Source organism: Euprymna scolopes, chromosome 39 (genome assembly GCF_053919585.1).
Source record: "Euprymna scolopes isolate OS-2025 chromosome 39, ASM5391958v1, whole genome shotgun sequence".
Taxonomy (NCBI): Eukaryota; Metazoa; Mollusca; class Cephalopoda; order Sepiida; family Sepiolidae; genus Euprymna; species Euprymna scolopes.
The window spans coordinates 68,142,025-68,166,220 of NC_136520.1; the positions used below are offsets into that span (position 1 = coordinate 68,142,025).

General features: G+C 30.6%; 1 protein-coding gene and 1 pseudogene across 5 annotated transcripts in view; one reads left to right on the plus strand and one right to left on the minus strand.

Annotated features, from left to right (window-relative positions):
- The window catches only part of LOC145263827 (uncharacterized), a 242,305-nt gene that overhangs the window by 34,208 nt on the left and 183,901 nt on the right, over positions 1 to 24,196 (minus strand). For all 5 annotated transcript variants that reach the window (XR_013864604.1, XR_013864602.1, XR_013864603.1 and 2 more), the window contains 3 exons: positions 14,877 to 15,026; positions 12,384 to 12,431; positions 8,191 to 8,277 (listed from right to left, as the gene is read on the minus strand). Coding sequence is in view for 2 of the 5 variants with exons in the window: in XM_080120894.1 (XP_079977020.1) it covers positions 8,191 to 8,277; positions 12,384 to 12,431; positions 14,877 to 15,026 (285 nt within the window). In the remaining 3 variants the exon portion in view is untranslated. The remainder of the gene's footprint in view (positions 1 to 8,190; positions 8,278 to 12,383; positions 12,432 to 14,876; positions 15,027 to 24,196) is intronic.
- On the plus strand, positions 15,650 to 15,767 carry LOC145264095 (5S ribosomal RNA; annotated as a pseudogene).

Sequence of the window (24,196 nt, forward strand, 5' to 3'; positions counted from 1 at the left end):
CTGTACACTCTTTAACCCTTATCCTCGAGTGGCCTCTTGGCTTTGATAAGTGGGGATGCCTATGTAAAAAAACAAACAAAAAAAACCCCAAATAATTACGAATTAAAATTTTTTTTTTTTTTTTTTTTAGCAAATTCTTTAACTTTTTATAGCTAACAAGAATTGATATAACATTTTTTTTTTTTAGATTTTTTCAATAAAAATTCAACACATACATTGTTTTGGTTTCTGAATATCTTTTTTTTTATTTATATAAATTAAAAAAGAACAGACGTCAATTCACTCGCCCATTTTTATTTAATTTTCAAAAGAAATTATAATAATAAAATAACTTAGTCTCCTCAACATGACTTTTTTTTTTTTAATTATAAAATAAAATAACCAATTTGAAACCGTAAACAGACAGCCATGGGTTTTTTTAATTTTTGGAGAGGAAATGGGTTTAATGATTTTTAACTGATAAAGAGCGACTTTAAAGGGGGGTAACCCGTTTCTCATTAATTAATATTTGCGATGATGATAGCATTTTGTGACAATGGACGTGCAGACAATTAAATTAATATTTAGATAATATGAACGTTATTATACTTTAGTATTGGTAAATATTATACCAAGTGTTTGCACTACTGTTACTGGTGCGTAGATCATTTCCAAATACAAGTTACATCAAAGAAATAAGAAAATATGTCTGCGTCAATGAATAGGGTTAAACTATGTTTAATTTCGGGTGTGGAGGACCACCATTATGCCAAAATAAATCTTTCATCATGTGCCGACATTCTTTTAAAAAAATATTTGACATGAAAAGTAATACTGAGTAGAAAGTTGGATTACACTTGGGATGGAAGTGTGATAGTATTTGGACTTTATTTGCATTTTGTGAGAACATTTTATGAGAATTCAAATGAATGTTTAGGAGCAAACTATTCATAATGGTAAACAAAGACCTAATTCTGTCATGAGATAGCAAACCTTCACCTGATAGCGAAAAAAAAAACAAAAAAAAAAACGGACCAAAGTCTTATTTGGGTCAATCCTCTTCATATTATATGAAGTATTTCTAAAGTTATGCCATGGAAATGTTGATATATGAAAAGCTATCCATTACATCAGGCTGAAGGTTGATTTTTTTTCTTTTTTACATGGAAATAACCACTTATCAAGCCCCAAAAGTCATTCGAGGATAACGGTTAATGAATGTAAGGTGGTAGTGTAGTAATCATTAATGGTGTAGATTGGGTAGAATTTGGATTATTTAAGGGGACAGCTCAACAAGAACTTGTTTACATTGGACTTGAAAGCTACCATATTGCAGTCGATCGGGAAGCAGGCTAGTGGAACAGTGCTCCACTAGCAGGCAGTTCTAGGAAAGCAGCTTTGTTCATGGAAGCTGCGTTTAGATTCAGGCACAGATAGAAAGTTGGGGAAATTATTGATAGTGGTTATAGCTAGTTGAGTGTCGTCTGGCACTTCTCCTGCCCACTGGACTCGATTGCTGATTCAAGAAATGTGTGGTTGGGGATTGCACAACCCTTGCCTTACAATTACACATGCAGATACCATCACAGGGAGTATCCATTGTCTTTTGAAACTAAACAGAGGCATCAAATGAAATAAAATTATGTTTTTTATCATCATAATCATATTCGGTTTACCATCCATTTTACCTGCTGTCATGTGTTGGACAGCTTTAAGAAACTGACTTCTAAACTAACCTATCTCTGACCAGGTCTTTATTTATCCCTCTTTCTCTCGAGTTCATCCTTATCACTTCCTCCAATGCTTTCTTTATATCTAAATTTTCTACTTAGCTGTTTTACACCTACTGACCCAAGAACTCTCATCCATCCTTTTAATGTGACCATACCATCAAAGTCTCCTGTTCTGCAAGCGTCTCCCTATACTGCACAGATTTAATTCTACCTTGATCGACAAAGGGAAGTGTGTACGCAGTGTAAGGATATATAACAGTAAAACCTGATCAGCAAGAGCTGAATACATGCATCGCATGGAGAGAAATGATATAAGAATAATACGATACGAGAATCAGATGATGGGCATATAATGTGAGTCTTAAAGACATGTTTTATTGGTCCCGACAAAAGGAGGGTGGACCTGTAAATTAACCCTTGCTTGTTCGTCTATCTGCACTTTTCTCAATAACTACGCCTTGGAATCTTTTTTTTTAATTTTGCACAAACATTAAACATGATATGAATAAAAAAGTAACAGAACGGATTTTCTGAGAAAACTCTGGTTACCCCCCACCCCCAGGGGTGCTTTTCAGGTTAAAATGGCTAAAATTGAGATTTTGGTACTTATTAAAAAAAAAAAAAAATTGATGCCTTGGATTTCTGAAAAGTTGTAACTATTTCTATATAATTTTGTTTGTCTATACTTCGCGATCACTCTTGGGTGTGACCCAGGGGCTTTTTTTAGGGTTAATAAAAACACTCCATTTTGGGGACTATTTTATCATATTTGTCCAAAATTTTCTGCGTATGTCTATTTAGCAGTTTTGCATGGTGTTGAACTCTAATTTAAATATGTTAAGGCCTTTGGGACTTTTGGGGCTAAGGGGGGGGGGCAAATGATCTAAGTTCACTTAGTCATTTTTTTTTTTTTTTTTTTTTTTGCATGGTGCAGAACTCAAATTTACATATGTTAAGGCCTAAAACTGTACTGTTTGTTCATTTTCACCAGGATTTTATGTCTCCTGGGGACTTTGGGAGCTAAATGGGAGGGGAGGGGGCAAATGCTGAACTTAGTCATTTTTTTTTATGCCTCATTCACTGTGCACTCACGGGGGACCATGCATGCTTCACTTGTTTCTTAAGACCTCTGAGGAAGATATGTTTTTAATCTTAAGATTTTTATTTAAGTTACATTAAAGAAACAATAAATACTAACATTCAGTTACTTTTATCTATTCCTATTTTTAACTCAACAGAAACCTAAGTATAGCACACTTCTTATTTCATATGGCAAACTCTTGCTGAAATGACTTAACATTTAATGTTAGAATTTGGGAGAAATACATGACCTAAATTAAAGCCTTTCTTTATCTGTGTTGCTTTTTGTTGTTTTTGCTTTATGGCATATCAACCCTTTTCAGGTTATTTAATGCCGGAATCCAGTGATTTCAAAGAAAATTATTTTAATAGAATATTGTTTTTTTTCAAGACGGTTTCTATTTAACCCATAGTTGGGACCCTAACAAGTACTACCACTCTGGGTCAGAGTGGTCCTGGGAGCAATGCCATTTAAAGGGTGGCTCCACACTCCCCAAAGCCTGCAAGCTGGGGGCCGCACCGTCGGATATAGTTTATCTGTGTGTGTGTGTGTGTGTGTGTGTGTGTGTGTGTGTGTGTGTGTGTGTGTGTGTGTGAGGGGAACACCATTTTCAACTTTGAAACATTTTCTTTCTTCACTAAATGACCTACTTTTACTTTAATTTAAAAATTTTTTGGTTTTTATTGTCATCTCACCCCAAACAGGGCACAGTCACTAAGTCGTGAGGGGTTACTATTTGGGACCAGGTTTGCAGGGATACTATTTAGGAAGTTGAGCAGCGGGATGTCAGTTTACATTACACTTGAATTTATGCATGATAGAGGTCTTAAGTAATTCGCAATTGTATTTTTCGGTCGCCCACACTGAGGATTGAACCTTCAACCTTCAGGAGAAGGTCACTTTTTACAATTGATTTTTCCACGTACTCTAACGACTGCGCCACGGGTCTTTATGGTCCGCATCAATTGTGGGTGACTGAAAAATACAATTGCGAATTACTTAGGACCTCTATCGACTCATGAACAAGAGCACGCTACCCCTATGATGTAAATAAAGGGTTCCGCTCGAAATTCTGTTCAAATTCCCAAGTTCAACAGAAACATTTCCGAGTTCGACAAGATACACCTAAAGAAGGTCGGAGGTTACATCGACCGAAACGTTGCGAAAATCAAAATCAAGATGAGAACAGTGGTCCAATATTTAGCATTTACTATAAAAAAAATAAACTTCCTCAGAATTTTAGTGAAGGCGTTGTTTAATTTTTACAAATAAAATAACAGACATTAGAGATATCAAGAGAGGGAAGGGGGAAGACAAATGGATAAAAGAGAAAGAAAAGAGACAGGGGAATAAAAGAAAAAACTGAGAGGGGGGGGGAGGTACTGTTCTTCCATGCTCCGTTTTCTTGACTGTACCAACATGCAGAAATGTAAACATAATGTAAACAAACATTTTGCTGTACAAGTGATGATGCCTTTTATAAATCTGATCCCAATCACAGTAGCCCCTTACGCCTCAGTTGCAATATACCTTGTTTGTGGTGAATCAAGGTAAAAACAAACTTGACATGCTAAGAAAAAAAATATATATATACATATATATATATATACAGGGTGACCCCACCCCCCCAAAAAAAAACAAAAGATAAATGGAGGCCATCTAGAACATATGCTGTAGAATGGAGAAAAAAAGGCCAAAGACCCTAGTGTTTTGATGTGATGTTTTGAATATAATAAACTAGTTATGACCAAAGTTTCATTTCATTCGGACAAAACACTAAGGAACAGGGCCTAATTAGAGTTGGGGCCCGTTGTTTTGGGTCACCCTGTGTATGTGTGTATATATATATATATATATATATATATATATATATATATATATATATAAAATGAAAAACATTATATAAACAAAGATGGCTGCCGGAACAAACATATGATGTTGAGTCTTCTATGAACCTTTTTCTTCTTGCAGCATTGTCATTTATATTGTCATGCATTTTTTTTTTCTATCTAAGCAAAGAATTTCTCATTTTTCTGAAGAGTATATACACAAAAAGAGACGGTATTGACATAATAATAACCGTTTGTTTCTGCATAACGAAAACGGATCTGTAAAAAATGTACCAAAATTGTAATATGCCAGAGGAGCTGTCTTGCATGAAAGAATGTAACTATTCCGTTATTCTTTTATTACATGCTCTTTTGTTATATTTAACATACATAAAAAAAAGTTCGGTAGACATAAAAAAAAAAGTTTGGTATATAAAAAGTGTGAAATATAATTGAAAAAACATTTTACCAAAACAACATATACATATATATATATATATATATATATATATATATATATATATATATATATTTATTTATTTATAATATTTTTATTTTTATAGATAAATATTACAAAGCCGCTACATTGAACATGCTAATGTTTCGGAATAATTGGTTTATTGAAAAACCAAAAGCACCTTGAGGTGTTTTTGGTTTTTCAGTAAACCAAATGTTCTGAAACATTAGCATGTTCAGTGTAGCGGCTTTGTAATATTTGTCTATAAAAATAAAAATATTATACTTTGCTCTTTTTATTGAGCACTTTTAATAACCTTGTTTTAATTCATGGATTTTATCTCCTGAATACTTTTAACTTTAACTATATATATATATATATATATATATATATATATATCCTGGAGTACACCTAATTCCTGATGAATTTGAGTCGTATTTTTTTTTCTTATTCTTCTTTTTCCTCCTCTTATTTTTTGTGATGCTTTATTTATATTTATAATTTAATTTTTTTTATCAGATCTTTATTGTAAGTTTTTTTTTTGATTTTTGCAAAAAAAAAAAAATTAATTTTTAAGTTAAATTTTTTTTAAGTTTTCAAAATTTTTTAAATGTTTTTATAAATTAAAAAAAAAAAATTAAATATTTAATTTTCTTATATATTGTTTTGTATATTCTTTTAGCCTTTATTGTTTTTTTCTGACCTTTCTGTCTTTTATCCCTATCATATACCCTCCCCCCTATAAATTTTTTTTTTTTTTTCCAATTCTAATCTCAAACATTTCTCCATTTCTCATCTGAATGTTTTCAAAGTCAATGTTTTTTATCATTACTTTTGTATAATGCCGGATTTTTCTCCTCTTCTGACGAGAAGTATTTAACTTCAAAATGCCATGGCCTAAGCAGGTTTCTCCCTTATTCATCTTTCTGTAACCCTTATTGACTTGATAATGTAATAAACTTTCTATGTAACTTTACGCTTTATTTTAACTTATTCTCTGTGTGGGTGTGGGTGTGTGTATATATATAATTAAATAATCATCTATTTTTACCTACAGACATTAGCATTATACTTACTTAGTGTAGAGTAACAATTCCTGCCGGTCATGAAATTCGAACCTAGCTACGAAGCCACCTTTTGCTCTATTTGCCGAGTCTCTAACTCAGGGCCACCAAACAATTGCCACGGAAACGAAGGGAATTAAAAACTATTAAATTCCGAATTCAAGCGATTACATTAGACAATCTAGAGTGTTCGAACGAGTGAAAATCGTGAACATTGCCTATATGTTAGTTGATTGCCTTAGTTATAACTCCGCAGACAGTGCGCATCTTTAAGTATTCTTAAAGCGGCTTAATGATTATAATGAAATAATAATTATTTATTTTTATCTACAGACACTAGTATTTCATTTACACAAAAGAAAGACAACAATGAAAGAAAAACGGAAAAATTTCGATATGACATGAAGGGTATGAGTCAATAGTTTATTAATATTTTCACTCATTTCTGAGGAAGTTTTTTTTATATTAAAGATGAAATATATAAAAAATATTTTGGCATTTTGCACTTAAGACAATAACAAAAAAGTGGTAAAAAAACAAGTAAATGTTACCAAAGGCAAGATAAGTTACTCTTTTACCTACACTGATAAGTTTCTTTTTGTATGTGTTTAACTTATTTTTAAGCGTTTATTTTTTCTTTGCCATGTTGTAAATTTGGAGAAATACATTCGTGATAAATTTCAAACAAGTAAAATATTTGTTTATTTTCCTAATATTACATTGTGATTTGGTTTTCAAGCGCACTTGATGCATATTTTATTTTATTCAAATTAAAACAACGTTTCTATATGAACTCTCATCCTTGATTATATATATATATATATATTGTTTTAACAAAATCAAGACAACAAAGATTGGATTGATAGCAACAAGTAGTGTATTTTCATTGTTCGTTACAAATGTTTTGCGACCATTCGGACAATTTCAAACCTTATATCGTTTGAAAATATTCACAAGAACAGCCTCTCTTCAGACGTTGAGAAAAACATTTTTTAATGAACAATATGAAATCCATTTTCCTTTTAAGGAAAACCATGCAATAAAAAATTCACCTACATTTCTTCTTTCAGAGTTTTTTTCCCATTTTCCGTTTGTTATGAATTTTTTATATCTGAAATAAAAACTATATTATATATATAGTTTTTATCTCACTACTTTATATTAAGTTAAATATAATAATCGACAGAGAATGATCTTTATAATAATAATAAATATGTAATCTGCATGAATTAAAATATCATATTTAAGCGTATCTTATGACTGGGCAACGCCTGGCGGCCTGCTAGTTTGTCATATAATTGTTTTTTTTTAACACCTTTTCTTTTTGTTGTCTATAGTAAAAAAAAAAAAAAATGCTAAAAATTAATTAGTTTATTTGATTGTGTTGTTTTGGTTTATCCGGAATTTTTCATTGAGCTCGACATTTTTTTTTTCTTTATTCTACCCAAACAGTTTCATATATATATATATATATATATATATATATATATACACACACACACACACACACTTGCCCTGTCCTCCATTGAACGCTCTTTAATAAATAAAGGGGTTTCAGTGGATCTACATCTAAGAAACCAAACTGTCCCACTATTACATATATATATATAGAGAGAGAGAGAAAGAATACTTAAGCACTCCATACAATTTCATCTGGATTTTCAATCTTTAATTTATAATTTAAAATTTTCAATTTTTTTCCCCCCATTTCATGAACTTTTTGCACTTATGACTAGTTTTCATATAATGCAGTTTCAATTTATGCAAGTATGAGCAAATTCATAGCTTCGCTACAATATTCATTTGCTAATATCTTTCCTCTGATGAGAAAAATGCATTTCTTTGAAACTCGAAAAATTAAAGAAATTTTAATATTTCTTATTTGAGTATCCTGTCAGACAATAAATTCATGTAAAATATAATTTACAGTCTTAAATTGTGTTCTAATATATATATATATATATATATATATATATATATATATATATATATATATATATATGTATCCGATGTTCACTTGCATTATAAAAATTACAAAGTTACTTACTGTCGATCTCAAATCTTCTTGCGCTAAAATCTTACTGGTCTGGTCTTCTGTAAATTGTACAACTGTCGATATCACTTTGGCTAATGTCTGAAAAAAAAAGTAAAAAAGAAAAAAAAGAAAAACAACAAAATTAATATTGAATATTGACCGACCGGGCAATGCCCACAGATGTGCTGGTCGACGATCATTATGATTATTCAAGCTTTATAAGTTTTTTAAGCTAAAATATGTTTTAAAATAATCAACATATTTAGAATAAATATTTTATTTACAATAATTTAGGAATATTAAGTTAAAAATCTTATAACAATTTATTGACAACTTAGTAATAATGACATGTAAAAACATCAGGTGATTATCTTAGTTATGTAAACTAATAACGTCATTTAGAGGGGGAGATGGTCTTTTTGAGATATGTGGAAATTAGTTAGAGAAGACAGTCAGAGTCGGCAAAGAGAGAGAGAGAGATAGTTGACAGATCATGATGACTCCAAGCAGAGAATGTCAGAAATGGCAATATGTAAACAGGACAGATCAACATGCAACTTTACAAGAAGGGGAAAAAACACTCTGGAATAAAAAGTTGCTGAAAATAAAACCCAAGGCTCTGTTGCCCTTGGGGAGAATTTTTATTGGAGCTTCCTGTCAAGACAAGACCCAAGCAAGATAAACCAGATACGTTTCCCAATTGGCCAGATGTTAAAACCCCAAATAAATATTATTCGACATTTGTGTTATAAAGGTATTTATGTATATTATTGTCCTGTCATGAACTGTATTTAAATGTATATACACACACAACAAACCTTAGATGATCACACGTATATACACTCGCATATAACACATCACTAGACGATAATAGAAACTTATAAACATATGCATGAATTACAGTTATATATATATATATATATATATATATATACACACACACACATACACACACACTCACTACACACAGTACAACATAAAGAGATCATCATATTCGTTTGTTTTTTTTGTGTTTTTTTTTTCAGTTTAACATTCGTTTCACATGCTGGCATGTATTGGCCATTAAAAATTAGCATGCAAACTAACCCATCTTTGGTCAGGTCTTTATTTATCCCTCTTTCTCTATATCAATCCTTATCACCTCTTCGAAGGTTTTCCTTGGCCTTCCTCTGTGAACTGACCCTGCTATCTCAACTGTTCTGTATCTATTAATCCTATAACTCATCCATTGTTCTGTAACAGTTGCATGACGAATCCATTCTATTCATACGTATGCACATCATTTTTTATTATGTTCAGTTGAAATATCGATACATAGGCGATCAGCACATCACTAGCATACACACTGCAAGCCTATTGAGTTGCGCCCAGCTATTTTCCCAGGCAAATAGAAAGGAGTTTGAATCGCAATTTCAATATGGACAGACTGGTATTCTCCCCCCATCCCTCATCATCATGGTAATGAGGGGCAGGAATAAACTCAAAACCAACTGATTATTTTGTTTTATAGCAACTTTTCTGGATTATCTAATGCCGAATCTAGTAATTTGGGAAAAATTTTTTATGCTTCAAGTTCTTTATATCTTCAAATATTTATTTGTAGGGTTTGGTTTGGTTGTTTTGTTTCACGGCATATCAACTATCTTTAAGTTAGTTAATGCCGAATCCAGTAATTTCAGAAAATATTTTTATTCTTCAAATTCTTTATATCTTCAAATATTTATTCATGGTGTTTGATTTGGTTGTTTTGTAGAGAAAAATTGTTTATATATTATTTAATTGGAATTCATATCCCATCGCCATTACCACCAGACGAAAGTCAGAGGAATAGTTGGCCGAAACATCATGAAATAATAATTAAAAAAAAAAGATGAGGATAATAATCTGCAATAAAATAAATTCAGAAAAATTGTTTTTGTTTTTACTTTACAGAACATGATTGAGTTTTCCAAAAGAAAAAAAAAACAGCATCAATTTTTGGTCAGTAAAGCCAATATCTTAAGACAGCCTGATTTTGTAGCACCACAAAACCAACTGGAATTATATTATCTACATGCCTGCCGACTAAGTAACTCAACTCACATTTTTATGTCTCCATATCCATACATTCCCGTTTAAAGTCTTATCCATATTAATAGAAGAGAAGCCACATGGAATACTTGTGAAAGTTGCAACACTGTCCTTCATACGAACAGGATTTCTCTTACATAAATTCCTGAGAAAACTATTCTTACATACAACCCCCCCCCAATCCAACAATGATTTCATTATTATATTCCTCTGTGAACTGAATCTGCTACCTCAACTGGCCTACATCTACTAGCCAAAATGTTGGAATTTATCAATGTTGAATATAGATTTAAGAACTGTAAAAGTTGTCTCCATTTTGACGGCTTCAGATTCATGCTTATTTTTCAGTGACACAAGCTTTTTTAAAGTAACTTAGAGTTACTTCCCTTTGTTTATAAAGATTGCGATTTAGTGTACTTGCTCTCTTCGTGTCACAATGTAAATTAGGAAAGATGATCTCTTGCCTGTGTGAGTTAAAATGAAAAACATGGTTAAGTGTTAATTTATTCTTTTGATTGATGTCGATGTGACTTCCAGTGTGAATCTTATTTAAAACAAACAATGTATGCTTCTTATTTGATTCCTAATTCTTAATTCATAATTAACCATCAAAGGTTAATAATCAACTATAATTAACCATCACAAAGAACTCTCATCCATTCTTTCGTTATATTAAGGTTTAAAATCCGTTTTTCATGCTCACATATTTTGGATGATGTTTAGAAATGGGCCTCAAAAAAAAAAAAAAAAATCCGTATCTCACCAGACTTTTATCCGTAGTTTTCTCAAATCTATCCTTATCACTTCCTTCCATGTTTTGATTGGTCTTCTTCTGCGGACTGGCCCTACTATCTCAACTGACTTACATTTACTAAACCAAAGAACTCTCATCCATTCTTGCATCGTTATATTCGTGTTAAAATCTGTTTTACATGCTCACATGTATTGGACATCGTTTCATGTTTGTTTAAACAGCCAATTCTTTCCTGCTGGCTGAGTGGAAGAGGGCATATTTGTGTAGAAACCATTTTTGGTAAACGCCCCCCCCCCAGAAGGCTGGAATACCTAATACCACCCTCCTGTCTACATGCATTTTTACATAATTTTAATAGTAGTGTTAGTACATAATGAAGTGACAATAAATAATTGAATATTCATAAGATTCTTTAACTCATTTTTTCAATTGAAAATAAGCATGATGCAATTAATTTCCACATGAATTGTGAATCCAAAAGAAAATGGGTTGCTAGAAGCTCAGTTTTTCACACCCCACCATAAAAGAACTCAGGGGCCCCATTTGGCCATCACTCACCTAAAGTCTCATAACGCCCCCCCCCCGCCTCAGATAAATAAAATAAAATAAATAAAACAATAGAAATAAAATAAAACAATATAAATAAAATAATATAAGTAAAGATTACAAATAAATAAATAAAATAAGATAAATAAATAAAATATAAATAAAATAATATAATAAAATGATATAAGTAAATAAATATAAATAAATAAAATAAAATAAATAAATAAAAGATAAAGAAAATAAGATAAAACATAAATAAAATATAAATAAATAAAATATTATAAATAAATAAAACAATATAAATAAAATAATATAAATAAATAAAACAATATAATAAAATGATATAAGCAAATAAAATATAAATAAATAAAATAAGATAAATAAACAAAATAAGATGAAATATAAATAAAATATAAATAAATAAAATATAAATGAATAAAATATAAATAAATAAAATATAAATAAATAAAATATAAATAAATAAAATATAATATATATAAAATAATATAAATAAAATAAAATAAATAAAATAATATAAGTAAAATAATATAAATAAAATATAAATAAATAAAATATATATAAAATATAAATAAATAAAATATAAATAAATAAAAAATATAAATAAATAAAAAATATAAATAAATATAAATAAATGGAATAAATAAATTAATAAAAATAACGATATAATAAATACAAATACATAAAATAAATAGAAATAACTAACTAATAATTATAAAAAATAAATAAAAATAATACGAAATAAATTTAAAAATAAATCAATTTAAATAATAATACAATAAATAAAAATAAATAAAAACGTGTTTTGTTGACTTACCTTTGTTTCTCGACCCATCATATATTCATAGAGAATATTTTTCAAATACTAAAAAAAAAAAAAAAAGGAAAAATAAATAAATAATTAACACCATAAAATCTTGAGTTTTATTACATTTTAGCTAAAGTAACCTTTTTTTTACATAGGGGTCACCACTTATCAAGGCCTGGAGGCCACTCGAGGATAAGCGTTACTGAGTGTAACAGTCAATGGGATAATATAGTAAGCGTTAATAGTGGAAATTTGGTAAATTGGATTACTTAAGAATTTGTTTACATTGGACTTGAAGACAATCAAATTGCAGTCAGATGAAAAACAGGCAAACAAATGCCAGAAAGGCCTTCTATTCTGATAGTTTCTTCCCCAGAACTGCTAGACTTTGGAATTCCCTTCCGGGTTCCTATTTCCCCAACTGTTCTGCAGAAGTTCAAGTATAATGTAAACAGTCATCTTGCTGCTAAACTCCCTATATAGTCCCTACAATTATGTCCCAATTAGTAGCCCTACATCAAAGTGGTACTGTGTCTTATTTGGGGTGTAAATGCAATAAGATTTAAAAAAAAAAAAAAAAAAAACTTGGTCCAAATATTGGTGTAACTTAGAACTGATTTAATTTTAATGATAATTTAAGTTTTGTCCATCGTAGTGACTTGCTACTTGGCCCCTATTGTAGCCAATGAAGCCCCACATTTTGTTTGACCTTGACATTTAAAAGTTCTGTCATGGCTGCGTTTTTTTTAATTTAAACTTCCAATTTTTACAAATTTGATGCTTCCCTGTGATAACAATAACCACAAAATTTTGATAACAATAACCACAAAATTTCAGCCTGATTAGATTTTTTTTTTCCTACTTGAAAGTCACCAGTTATCAAGGCCCAAAGGCCACTCGAGAATAAGGATTAATAAGTGTAAGGTGCTAGTATAGTAATCATCAATGGTTTAAATTAGGCAGAATTTGATTATTTATCAGGATGGCTAAACAAGAACTTGTTTACACTAAACTTGAAGGCTACCATGTTGTATTCAACTGGGAAGTAGGCTAGCGGAACAGTGTTTTACAGGCAGGCAGTTCTGAAAAGAAACTTTGTTCATGGAATCTGCATTTAAATTTAGGCACAATTAGAGAGTGGAAAAAATCGTATATAGTGGTTGTAGCTAGTCGAGTAATTTTTTGTGAAAATTTGGCAAGGGGGAACGAAAGATTGAAGTTCATTCAGGCACTTGCCATGAAAATAATGACAGAGTAGGGACAGGCTCGTGATATCCTTTTTGTGAGAAAGAGGTTGCAGGGAAGAGAAAAGGGCATCACCTATTAGGTTTTAAAGCCAGTTTTGAACTCTATCAAGGCTGGGTAGGATGCACTGAGTAGCTCCTGCCCAGATATAACTAGCTACAATGACATTAGTCTCCCTCTTTCCTGTGTAAATTTTCTCTAAATAAAAACAAAGCAAACTCAGTAAACGTTTCCTCATATCAGTCTTCTGTCATGAAAAAAGAGTTTTATTCATCTTAGTTAAACAATGATCGGCAGTCACTCATGAAACACGGTGAAGAGAAACAAGACTATAAAAACCCCACATATAAGCACCTTACACATGTATGTCTAAAGAACTCTTCTTTTTTTTTTTAGAAGAAAGTCACCACTCATCAAAACCTGAAGATCACTCGAGGATAAAGGTTAATGAGTGTACATTGGTCACTGACACAACAGCGTAGTAATCATTAGTGGTGAAAATTGGGTAGAATTCGATCATTAAAGAGGATGGCTCAACAAGAACTTGTTTACATTGAACTTGAAGATGACCATGGTGTAGTCAGCCAGAAAGCAGGCTAGCAATACAGAGTTCCAGAGATGGGCAGTTCTAAGAAAGAAGCTTTGTTCATAGCATTTTTTTTTTTTTTTACAAGGTGATCACCACTTATCAAGGCCCGGAAGCCACTCAGGGATAAGGGTTATTGCATGTACATTACGTTAGTGTGGGGATTTAATAAAAGTGTCTACTTAAGGGGGCGGTTCATCAGGAATTTGTTTACGTTGGACTTGAAGACATCCAGGTTGTAGTTAGGTGGGACGCAGGCAGACGGAACAGAGTTCCGCAGGCATGCAGTTCTAAGAAAGAAGCTTTGTTCATGGAATCTATGTTTTGATTTAGGCACAGATAAAGTTAAGCACAGATAGAAAGTGGAGAAAATTGTTGATCTGATAGTGGTTGCAGCTGGACGAGTCTTTTTTAGTTTCTGGATTTTTGAGATGAGGACTGGTTATTCGTATTATTTGAATTCCTTGGACTACTGTTCTCACACTCAAAATGGGCACAGTAGTCCGATAAATCCAAATAAGTGTTTTTTTTTCTTATTGAAAATGTTACACTTCTCTTGTCAGGCAGAAGTATGCAGTCTGACGGCTGACATGTTCTTGGGATTACAATTGCAATATATCTTTAATGAACAGTCAGTACAAATAAGCAACGGAAACAGTGGAGATTCTTACCTCAAATTCTGTAGGTTCTCTAAGAAGTGGACCGTTATAATCATTGTCATGGTGGGACGTTGGCGTGTTATCTGGATAGGATTGATGCGACATATTCAGAACTGACGGTCCATCGGCTTTCACCACATTTGTGTTCTCCATATCTTTCACCTGCAACGCAAGAATTCACAAGTCAAATAATTAAAACACATTCATGTGCGACACAATAATATTGCAGCAAATATTTGATATCTTACTTATTTACATAAAAATACATAAGAGAGAATGAAGATAGAGAAGGTAAGAGTTCACGAGAAGAGAGTAACGTTACTTGTGATTAGTATTTTGATGAGAGGCTAGGCGAGTTAGTCAGGAAGGCTGATTGGCTGGCCATGCCAACTGGAGCGCGTTTCATCACATCTTGACTTGTCGAGAGTTCAGTGAAAAAGAAAAAGAGATCTATAAAACAGGAAATGACGTAGCTGTGTCGCCCTCTGGTGTAAAGACATGTGTTACCAAAGTTAAAGGCCGATAATCAAGTTAAGTCTAAGAGTATCGTTTTGTGTCTGTCGGCTGGGAATTTCAATTCTCACAAGTTCAGTAAGATTGTCAAAGAATCTACATAATCAATAAAATCATGTGTGGCATGGCATGGTACCTGGCTTTCGTACAGACCATTTTTTACAATGATAATGTCTTTGAGTGTTGCCAATGACCAGACAAATGTTAAATTGTTGTATAAAAGTCATGTTTTAACGAAGAATGATAATGAAACATTATATATAAAAAATTATATATATGGCATAATCACGTTGACACACCAGTTCCCATCAGATCACCGAAGTTAAGCAACGTTGAGCCTGGCTAGTACCAGATGGGTGACTACTTGGGGAATTCTAGATGTTGTATATACTTTCCACTTATCTCGGCATTGTTTCCAGTCGTCCTGAACCTCCACTTGCCACTGGTATTCAACAATGTCGATTCAGGAGAGGTGTGGTTGGGGATTGCGCAACTCTTGCAACAAAAATTTCACGTGCAGGCACTCTTACAGTGGGTATCCATAGTCTGTCAAGACTGAAGGAAACCTTTTTATATATAAGAAATGACAAACGTTTATATTCCAAATTTCAGGATTTTGATCATCTTACCGTTTATTTCTTTAAGTACATTGACATGCACACTTTTTGACAGCACCTGTTTCAAGCTTCATTAATTAAAGGATTGGTATAAATAAAAGTTGAAATATAATTGAATAAACATATTTCCCCATAAACATATCTACACACACACACATATATATACACACACACATAGATATGCATATAAAATAGAAATATTGAGAATAGAATGATCACCAGGTAGTAAGTGCTATCTAAAACAGTTTTGTAAAAAAACAAATTTATAACAAAACATTTTTACACAAAAAATAATAAAAAAGTTATTTTCAGACATTTTATACAAAAACGAAATTTATTAAACGTTTTTTTTAAATATATTTATAAACTATTTTTTTTTTTGTTTGATTAAAAAAAAAAACAGTTTTTTCATTATTGGGGGAAAAAAAAACAGTTTTTTCATTATTGGGGGAAAAAAACAGTTTTTTCATTATTGGGGGAAAAAAAACAGTTTTTTCATTATTGGGGGAAAAACAGTTTTTTCATTATTGGGGAAAAAAAAACAGTTTTTTCATTATTGGGGGAAAAAAAACAGTTATAAATATTTTTTATAACAGTTCTATTTTTGTTTGATGTAAAAACAAAAAAAAAGCAATTCAGAAACATTTTTTTTATAAAAGCTTATAATTTTGTAATAAAAGTTCAAATAAAAACTGTTTGAATAAAACTTCTATTTTTATTTTTGATTAAAAAAACCCAAAAAACTACATTATTCAGTGTTGGTCATCCATACCTTAAAATTTGTTTGACATCGCTTCCGCTGAATAGTTTTATAAACAAAAAAGTGCGACTCTTAACAATAGCTAGCATATTTATAGAGTAATGTGGTATTGTATTATAAAAGTAATAAAAAAAAAAAAAACAGTTCATAAATATTAAAAAAAAAAAAAAATTCATAAACAAATTTTTATTATTAAAGGTTATAATTTTCTCATAAAAGTTCAAATAAAGACTTCGAATAAAACTTCTTTTTTAGAAAAACCAAAAAAAAACAAAAAAAACCGCAGTGTTGGTCATTTTCAGTCACCATACTTCTAATAAAAGTCTATAGTTGAATGAGGATATAAATGGATGGTAAATGTATTATTGTCATATCTGGACTTGTGCATCAGCCATTTAGGCTCTAAAAATGAGAGTCTAAAAAAGAAAAAAAAAAGGAAAAAAAAAAGTCACTAATAGGTCCTACACTGTTCACCAGGCTCCAGGCCCTGTCCCATCAGGACTTGAAAAAGTGTCAATGCAAAAAGTAACCTCGCCTTGTACAAAACGGCCCAGTTGGCCAGCACCGAAATGATCTTTTTGGCCAATTTTTAGACATTTTTCAGCTGAGAAATTGATCTTTCTAACAATACCAATTTTTTCATGGTTCAATGCATGTCAAAAAGTCTTGGCAGGTTAGGGTTAGGCAGACATACAAACAAACACTTTGATCTTTTATAAGCGTGAAAATGAAGAAAAGTGAATCAAAACAACCTTTCTTTCAATCAAAATAGCAGCAAGTGCCCGTACAACCGAAAAAAAAAAAAAAAAAAATTAGCAGCCTCTCTCTCTCTCTCTATATATATATATATACTAGCAAAGACCCGACCTTAAGCTTTGATCTTGAAAAATGGTGTGCACAATCCCTAGGTAAGAGACCATCATCATTTAGATACCAATTATCGTATCCTTTTTTTCTTTCAAAACTCATCCCCTTTCTCTATGTCCCTTTAAAGGCATTTAATCTTAAAAATTTTCTCTATATGTGATATCTAGCAGAATAATTTAGAACCAATATTAATATTTTGCTAAAATGTTTTCCTCTGAGGAGATGTACTTCCACTGAAAATCCATGGATTAAGGAAATTAATTTAAACATTGTATTCTATGGTTCAACCAATAATTTTTGTATTTGGAAAAGTAATTCTTTTTAAATAAAATTTGAATAAATAGAGAGAGAGAGAGAGGGGGGGAGAGAGAGAGAGAGGGAGAGAAACCTTGAAAAATCTCTTAAGTGTTTTTCAGTTTACTCTGCTATAAATTTGTAAACAAAATCTTTGGATGTAAACATTGATATCTTTTTCATATAAGGGTGGAGTAAAGAAAGTTAGAAATGTATTTTCTTAGAAGAAAAAAATGGGTTAAAAATGTGAAAATTTAACTACAATCTTCAGTGCTTATTCAGAATTACACTTAGTTAAAAAATACATCAAGATCTCTATGATGTACATACTCGTGACAAAAACAAAAGATGTCATATTCCAAAAATCATATACATTGATGACATAGTTTTTGATTTAATTACAAATTTTACGAGGAAGTGAGGAGAAATCTGAGAGCAGCTATATTATTTTTAAGTTTTACAAAATTCAAGGGCAGCAATTCAATTCGACTACAGAGATTTTGTTTGTAAAAACTTTAATGGTTTGTAATTAATGTAGCTCATTATTTTTTTTTTTTTTTTTATTATAATTATAATAACTAGCAGGTCCCGTGGAAATTCCATGGTAGTTAAAATCTTTTAAAACACATCAGTAAGAAATTCCTTGATTGAGATTGTCGGACTGACTTCCTCATCTTGGTTGTTATAGACACAGCGTTTCAGCCGTTTTGCCCTCCGGCCTTCATCAGGTGTTTTGTATCGAACTGAGGAGCTGTGTGTTAGGAGTGTCGAACCTAACCCTTTATTATTATTACGGGGGTACCGTGTTAGGACTCCAGCTAGGCTCTGGGACATAGTTGCTTATTCTGTTTTGAATGTTACTTTTCACTGCCTTCGTTCAGGATTGAACTCAGCACCTTGGGTAACTGTAAACTTTGATACAACGTCTAAGACCACTCGGTCATATGTTACTAGAACACAAAACACCTGATGAAGGCCGTGACTATGAAAATCAAGATGAGGAAGTCAGTCCGACAATCTCAATAAATGAAACACCTCATCTCAAAAATACAGACAATTACAATGTGGCAATTGAAGCGAAAACCTTATTAGGTATTAAATGCTAAAACATTTTAATACAGTTGGCTAATTGGCTATAAAGTAAAAGTTATTCCGAACTTTGATTTAGCATTTTAATAATAAAAAAAAGCTTAACATTGTCTTGTATCTTTTTTTTATACTAAGAAAAATGTAAGCATCATGCTGAAATAACAAAAAATGCCATTCTTAATAAAGGGAGAGCGTTTGACCATTCTAAACCTTCACCTAAATAACGATTTAATGAAAAACATGTTTAAAATGTTCTTGTATCTTTTTTATAATTTTTGTTAAGTAAGAAAAATCAATAAACTTTGATAGCACTAGTGTAAGAATCATGTTGAAAGCCATTCTTAATATGGGGAGGGGGGTTAACTATTCTGAAACTTCACCTAACAATGTAAAAAAAAATAAGGGAAAAATATATGTATGAACAATAAATATTTCTTCAGTTAAATAAAATATACTGAAAATCTTTAAATAAGGAATAGATATTTATTTAAACCATAATTATTGAAACAAAGTATTTTACTGCATAAAAAACGGTTATGGGGAGAAGGGTTAACTATTTTGAACCTTCACCTAAATAGCGATTTAATGAAAAAAAATTTAATGGTCTTGTATCTTTTTTATAATTTGTTTTAAAATAAGAAAGAAAAAAAAACTTTGATACCGCTATTGTAAGAATCATGCTGAAAGCCATTCTTAATATGGGGAGGGGTGTTAACTATTCTGAAACTAATTTGTTTTAAAATAAGAAAGAAAAAAAAACTTTGATACCGCTATTGTAAGAATCATGCTGAAAGCCATTCTTAATATGGGGAGGGGTGTTAACTATTCTGAAACTTCACCTAACAATGTAATAAAAATAATGGAAAAAATATATGAATGAACAATAAATATTTCTTCTGTTAAATAAAATATACTGAAAATCTTTAAATAGGAAATAAATATTTCTTTAAATAAATTAAGTCATAAGTAATGAAACAAAGTGTTTTATTTCATATTAAAAAAAAAAATTGTTGTGTCCATTTTTTTATAGTATTTAAATATGCATGCCCTGTCGATGGGCATTAGAAGATGATGACTGCCTGTAAAAGAAGCAAAATAAAACGAACATAACACAAGTAATAACTATGTAAACAACGTGAAGCTGTACAAATGTTACAAAATTACTCGATTCGGCATTAAATAACACGAAAAAGGATCGATATGCCGTAAAACGAAAACAAAACAGAACAGAAAAAGACGTAAAATATGTTTTGACTGTGTTATTCAGTGTATTTGCGAATGGTGACTTTGGTGATTTATTTAATAAAGTCATTCTTGTAACATGTATTTCTAAACATATTTTTTTGTTATGTAAGGCTCACTCAAAAGTAAATAAAAATAATAAAAAAGATAAAGTGGCACAGTAAAAAAATAAAAACGAACTTGTAACGTTAAATGTAAAAAATATATTTATTACTGAATAAAATAGAATAAGCGTTCCGTATTACACGTAATAAACAGAAGACATCGTTAAAAATGTAAGTAAAATACTATACTATTTAAACTGTGGAACGATACCTTCTATGCATAATTGTCTTTAAAATAATCCGGAACCATAAATAGACAGTTTATATATATTTTTTTTGTTCGGGAAGTTTTGGGAAATAAAAGGGTTTAATGATTTTTAACTAATAAAGATTGAACAATAAAGGGAGATAATTCACATTAATTAATGTTTGCGATGATGATGACGCGTTTCATTAATTAATGTTTGCGATGATGATGACGTGACACCGTACGGACAAGCATATTAATATATAGGTTATTATTTTAAGTTGTATTTAAAAGTTCTTCAAATATATTAAAAACGCACTCAGAAAGACAACCATTTATTTAAATATATTACTTTTGGATTTTTTTGTCATTTAATAAATTGATCACGTGAGGGTATCATGAGATTACATCAAAATTTAATATTTAAAAATATACTGTTTTAAAGAATAATTAAATTATATTGTATAAAAAAAACGCACAAAGAAAAAAAAACAAAAAAACACTGTACATAAAAATCAATCTTATTCACAAAAATCTGAACAAGTCAGTTATTTTATATTTGTTTCTGTCATTAATATGTTTGGCTTAAATTTATTTATTTATTTTATTATAATTATAATTATTATTCTAAGTTTTATTAAAAAGTCCTGTAAATATATTAAAAATGCACTCAGAAAGGCACCCATTTATTTAAATATCTTTTATTTAAATACGTTCGTTTTGTTACTTACTTTAAAAAAAATGTTTTGTAAATATATATTTTTCTTTTAAATCTTCCAAAGTTTCGTAAATATATTTTTAAAAAATCTTGCTTGCGAATATTCGATCATATCTGCTATTTGACATGTTTACAAACAACCAACGCCATGTGCTTGTGCCAATGTCAAGGTCGAATCACCTGTGTCACTTGAAATGTGTGCTGGTCGTCGTCTTCTGCTATAGGGTATCTATTCTTTACTTGATCCATATATATATATATATATATATATACACACAATTTACTCGAAAGAAATCTACATCAATGAGTATGCATATTACATTAAAGAAAATCTAATTTAATAATTTGCTCAATTTTATTGTTTGTTGTAGTAAAAACGTTTTGTCTATCTAGAAATATTATTTAAAGTTGATTCATTTAATTTGTATATAATTTATTTTCAAATATTAATAGCTGACGACATTTGCGTTTAAAACCGGAAGTAAGCTTATTTATTTAAGCCATGAGAGTTATTTCCTGTTTAAACTATGGAAGTTACTTTGCGGTTGATTTTAATAGGCAAAGATGGATGTGTTTTATGCTTCCCTGGATCCAACATGTCGTCACTTTTCGTAACAAGTTAGAATATTTTGGGTTTCTTAAATAGGATACGACTAATCCCTGCAGCCAGCAATGTGTCAGTAAGGCCGGATGTATGAGCTAGTACATAATAAATAGAGAGAAGGAAAGGTTATTATACTCCGATTAGACAAGTAGTTAAGTTTGTTCTTTCTCTCTCAATTTTAATGATCAATTTAAAATAAATTTTTGGTATTTAATTGATATGCATGTTAAGTAGTATCATGTAGTCTAATGATCAGATTTCAATTCCCAGACGGTTAATGAAGTAATCTTCTGGTTTCTCAATTATTATTAAAACATGGTTTCATTTAAACACACACATACGTGTGTGTTTAAACGAAACCATGTTTTAATAATAATTTATATATATATATATATATATATATATATATATATATATATATATATATATATATATATATATTAAATAATGTGATTTATAAAAAATTTTTTAAATTTAAAAATCAAAATTTAATTAAATTAAAAATCAGTTTCATAAGAAGGAACAACAACAATTTCAATAGAAATCCTCCTAAATTTGCTGATGAGGAGACCGTGCTTACCAAAAAAACTATGTATAATTGTTCTACGTGACTTCATGTATACCACAAATAAAAAGCACGGATTTCCGAAACGATCGTACAGATAATTGACTTTGTTGTTGTTCCTTCTTATGAAACTGATTTTTAATTTAATTAAATTTTGATTTTTAAATTTTTAAATTATAAATCACATTATTTAATATTGAATTAGCTCTAGGACATTTAACTATCGAGCTTATTATATATCTAAATTACAACGAGCATTTCCTGTATTTTAATTAAACTAGTAATTTCACTATTACATTAAAATACACTTAGCTCTTTAGACTATTATCCTAATCTCCTTTAAATTATATATATATATATATATATATATATATATATATATATAGATGAGAAAGAAAATTAAAACTAAGTTGAAATTTACAAACAAATTTATTGTTCGACTGAATACTCCTAAAAACAATTTACAAAGTCCTTATTCCGTGGAGTTTCAAAGAATGCTATTCTTGCTATTCTTTTCGTTAGAGGACAGAAAGAAATCAGCAAATTATATTTGTAGCAATGCTAGAATTTGCTAGTTATGGCATTAAGTGAAACTGCAATTTATTGTAGTCATAAATTGCCAAGAAAAACAAGTGAAAAGATGTTGGATATGTAAAAAAAAATATATATATATATAAAGAAGTTGGGATTAAATTATCTATATATAAATACTGATATTTATATTAGATTAAAGTTTACCATTGCGTATATCAGGTAAACACTACATCCTTTTGATTTCATTACCTTATATATACACACACACACACACACACACACACACACACACACACTAGCAGGGAGACCCGACGTTGTCCGGAATTGAATAATGATCAATAAATGTTTCACACTCTCATATTTTTATTATCACCATAATCGTTGAAATCGCCCATTTTTCAATCAAATCGAACGATTGCCTGTTCTAGTTGGGAACCTGATCACTGTGCACTGAGAGGAAGTTTCACATGCCTCTTCACAGTGACAGTCTACAATATATTGTAGTCTATACTGCACCAGAGAACCTACTGTTGATTTTATGAAATTATTTTTATATATAATGGCTGGAATTAAAATTTAAAATGCAAAAAGTCAAGTATCATTTGTGCCCTTAATGCAAAAATTCATTTCAAATTTAGAACACGTACATCAAATCCGTTGCCAAGGTTGCTGGAAAAATGGTTGGATCCTTCTACCGCTCCAGTAGATATCTCACTCCTGATGCAATTCTCTACCTATATAAAAGCCAGGTGCGTTCAAGGATGGAGTACTGTTGCTATATATGGGCAGGAGCTGCTAAAAGTAACTTATCCTGCCTTGACCGAGTTCAAAAAAGACTTCGTAGCTTAGTGGGGGGATGCTCTTTTCTCTTCCCTGCAACCTCTTTCTCACAGAAGAGACATTGCGAGTCTGTCTCTGCTTTATTGTTATTTTCATGGCAAGTGCTCGCCTGAGCTCCAATCTATGGTCCCCCCTCACTAAACTTTCATGAAAAACACTCATCTAGTCAAAACCACTATCAATAATTTCCCCCACTCTTTATCTGTGCCTAAACGAAAATGTAGATTCCATGAACTTAGAACTGCACGCCTGTGGAACTCTTCCATTAACCTGCTTTCCAGCTGATTACAATTTGATTGTCTTCAAGTCCAACGTAAACAAGTTCTTGATGAACCACCCCCCTAAGTAATCTAATTTACAAAATTTCCACTACTTATGATTACTACACTATAACCCCA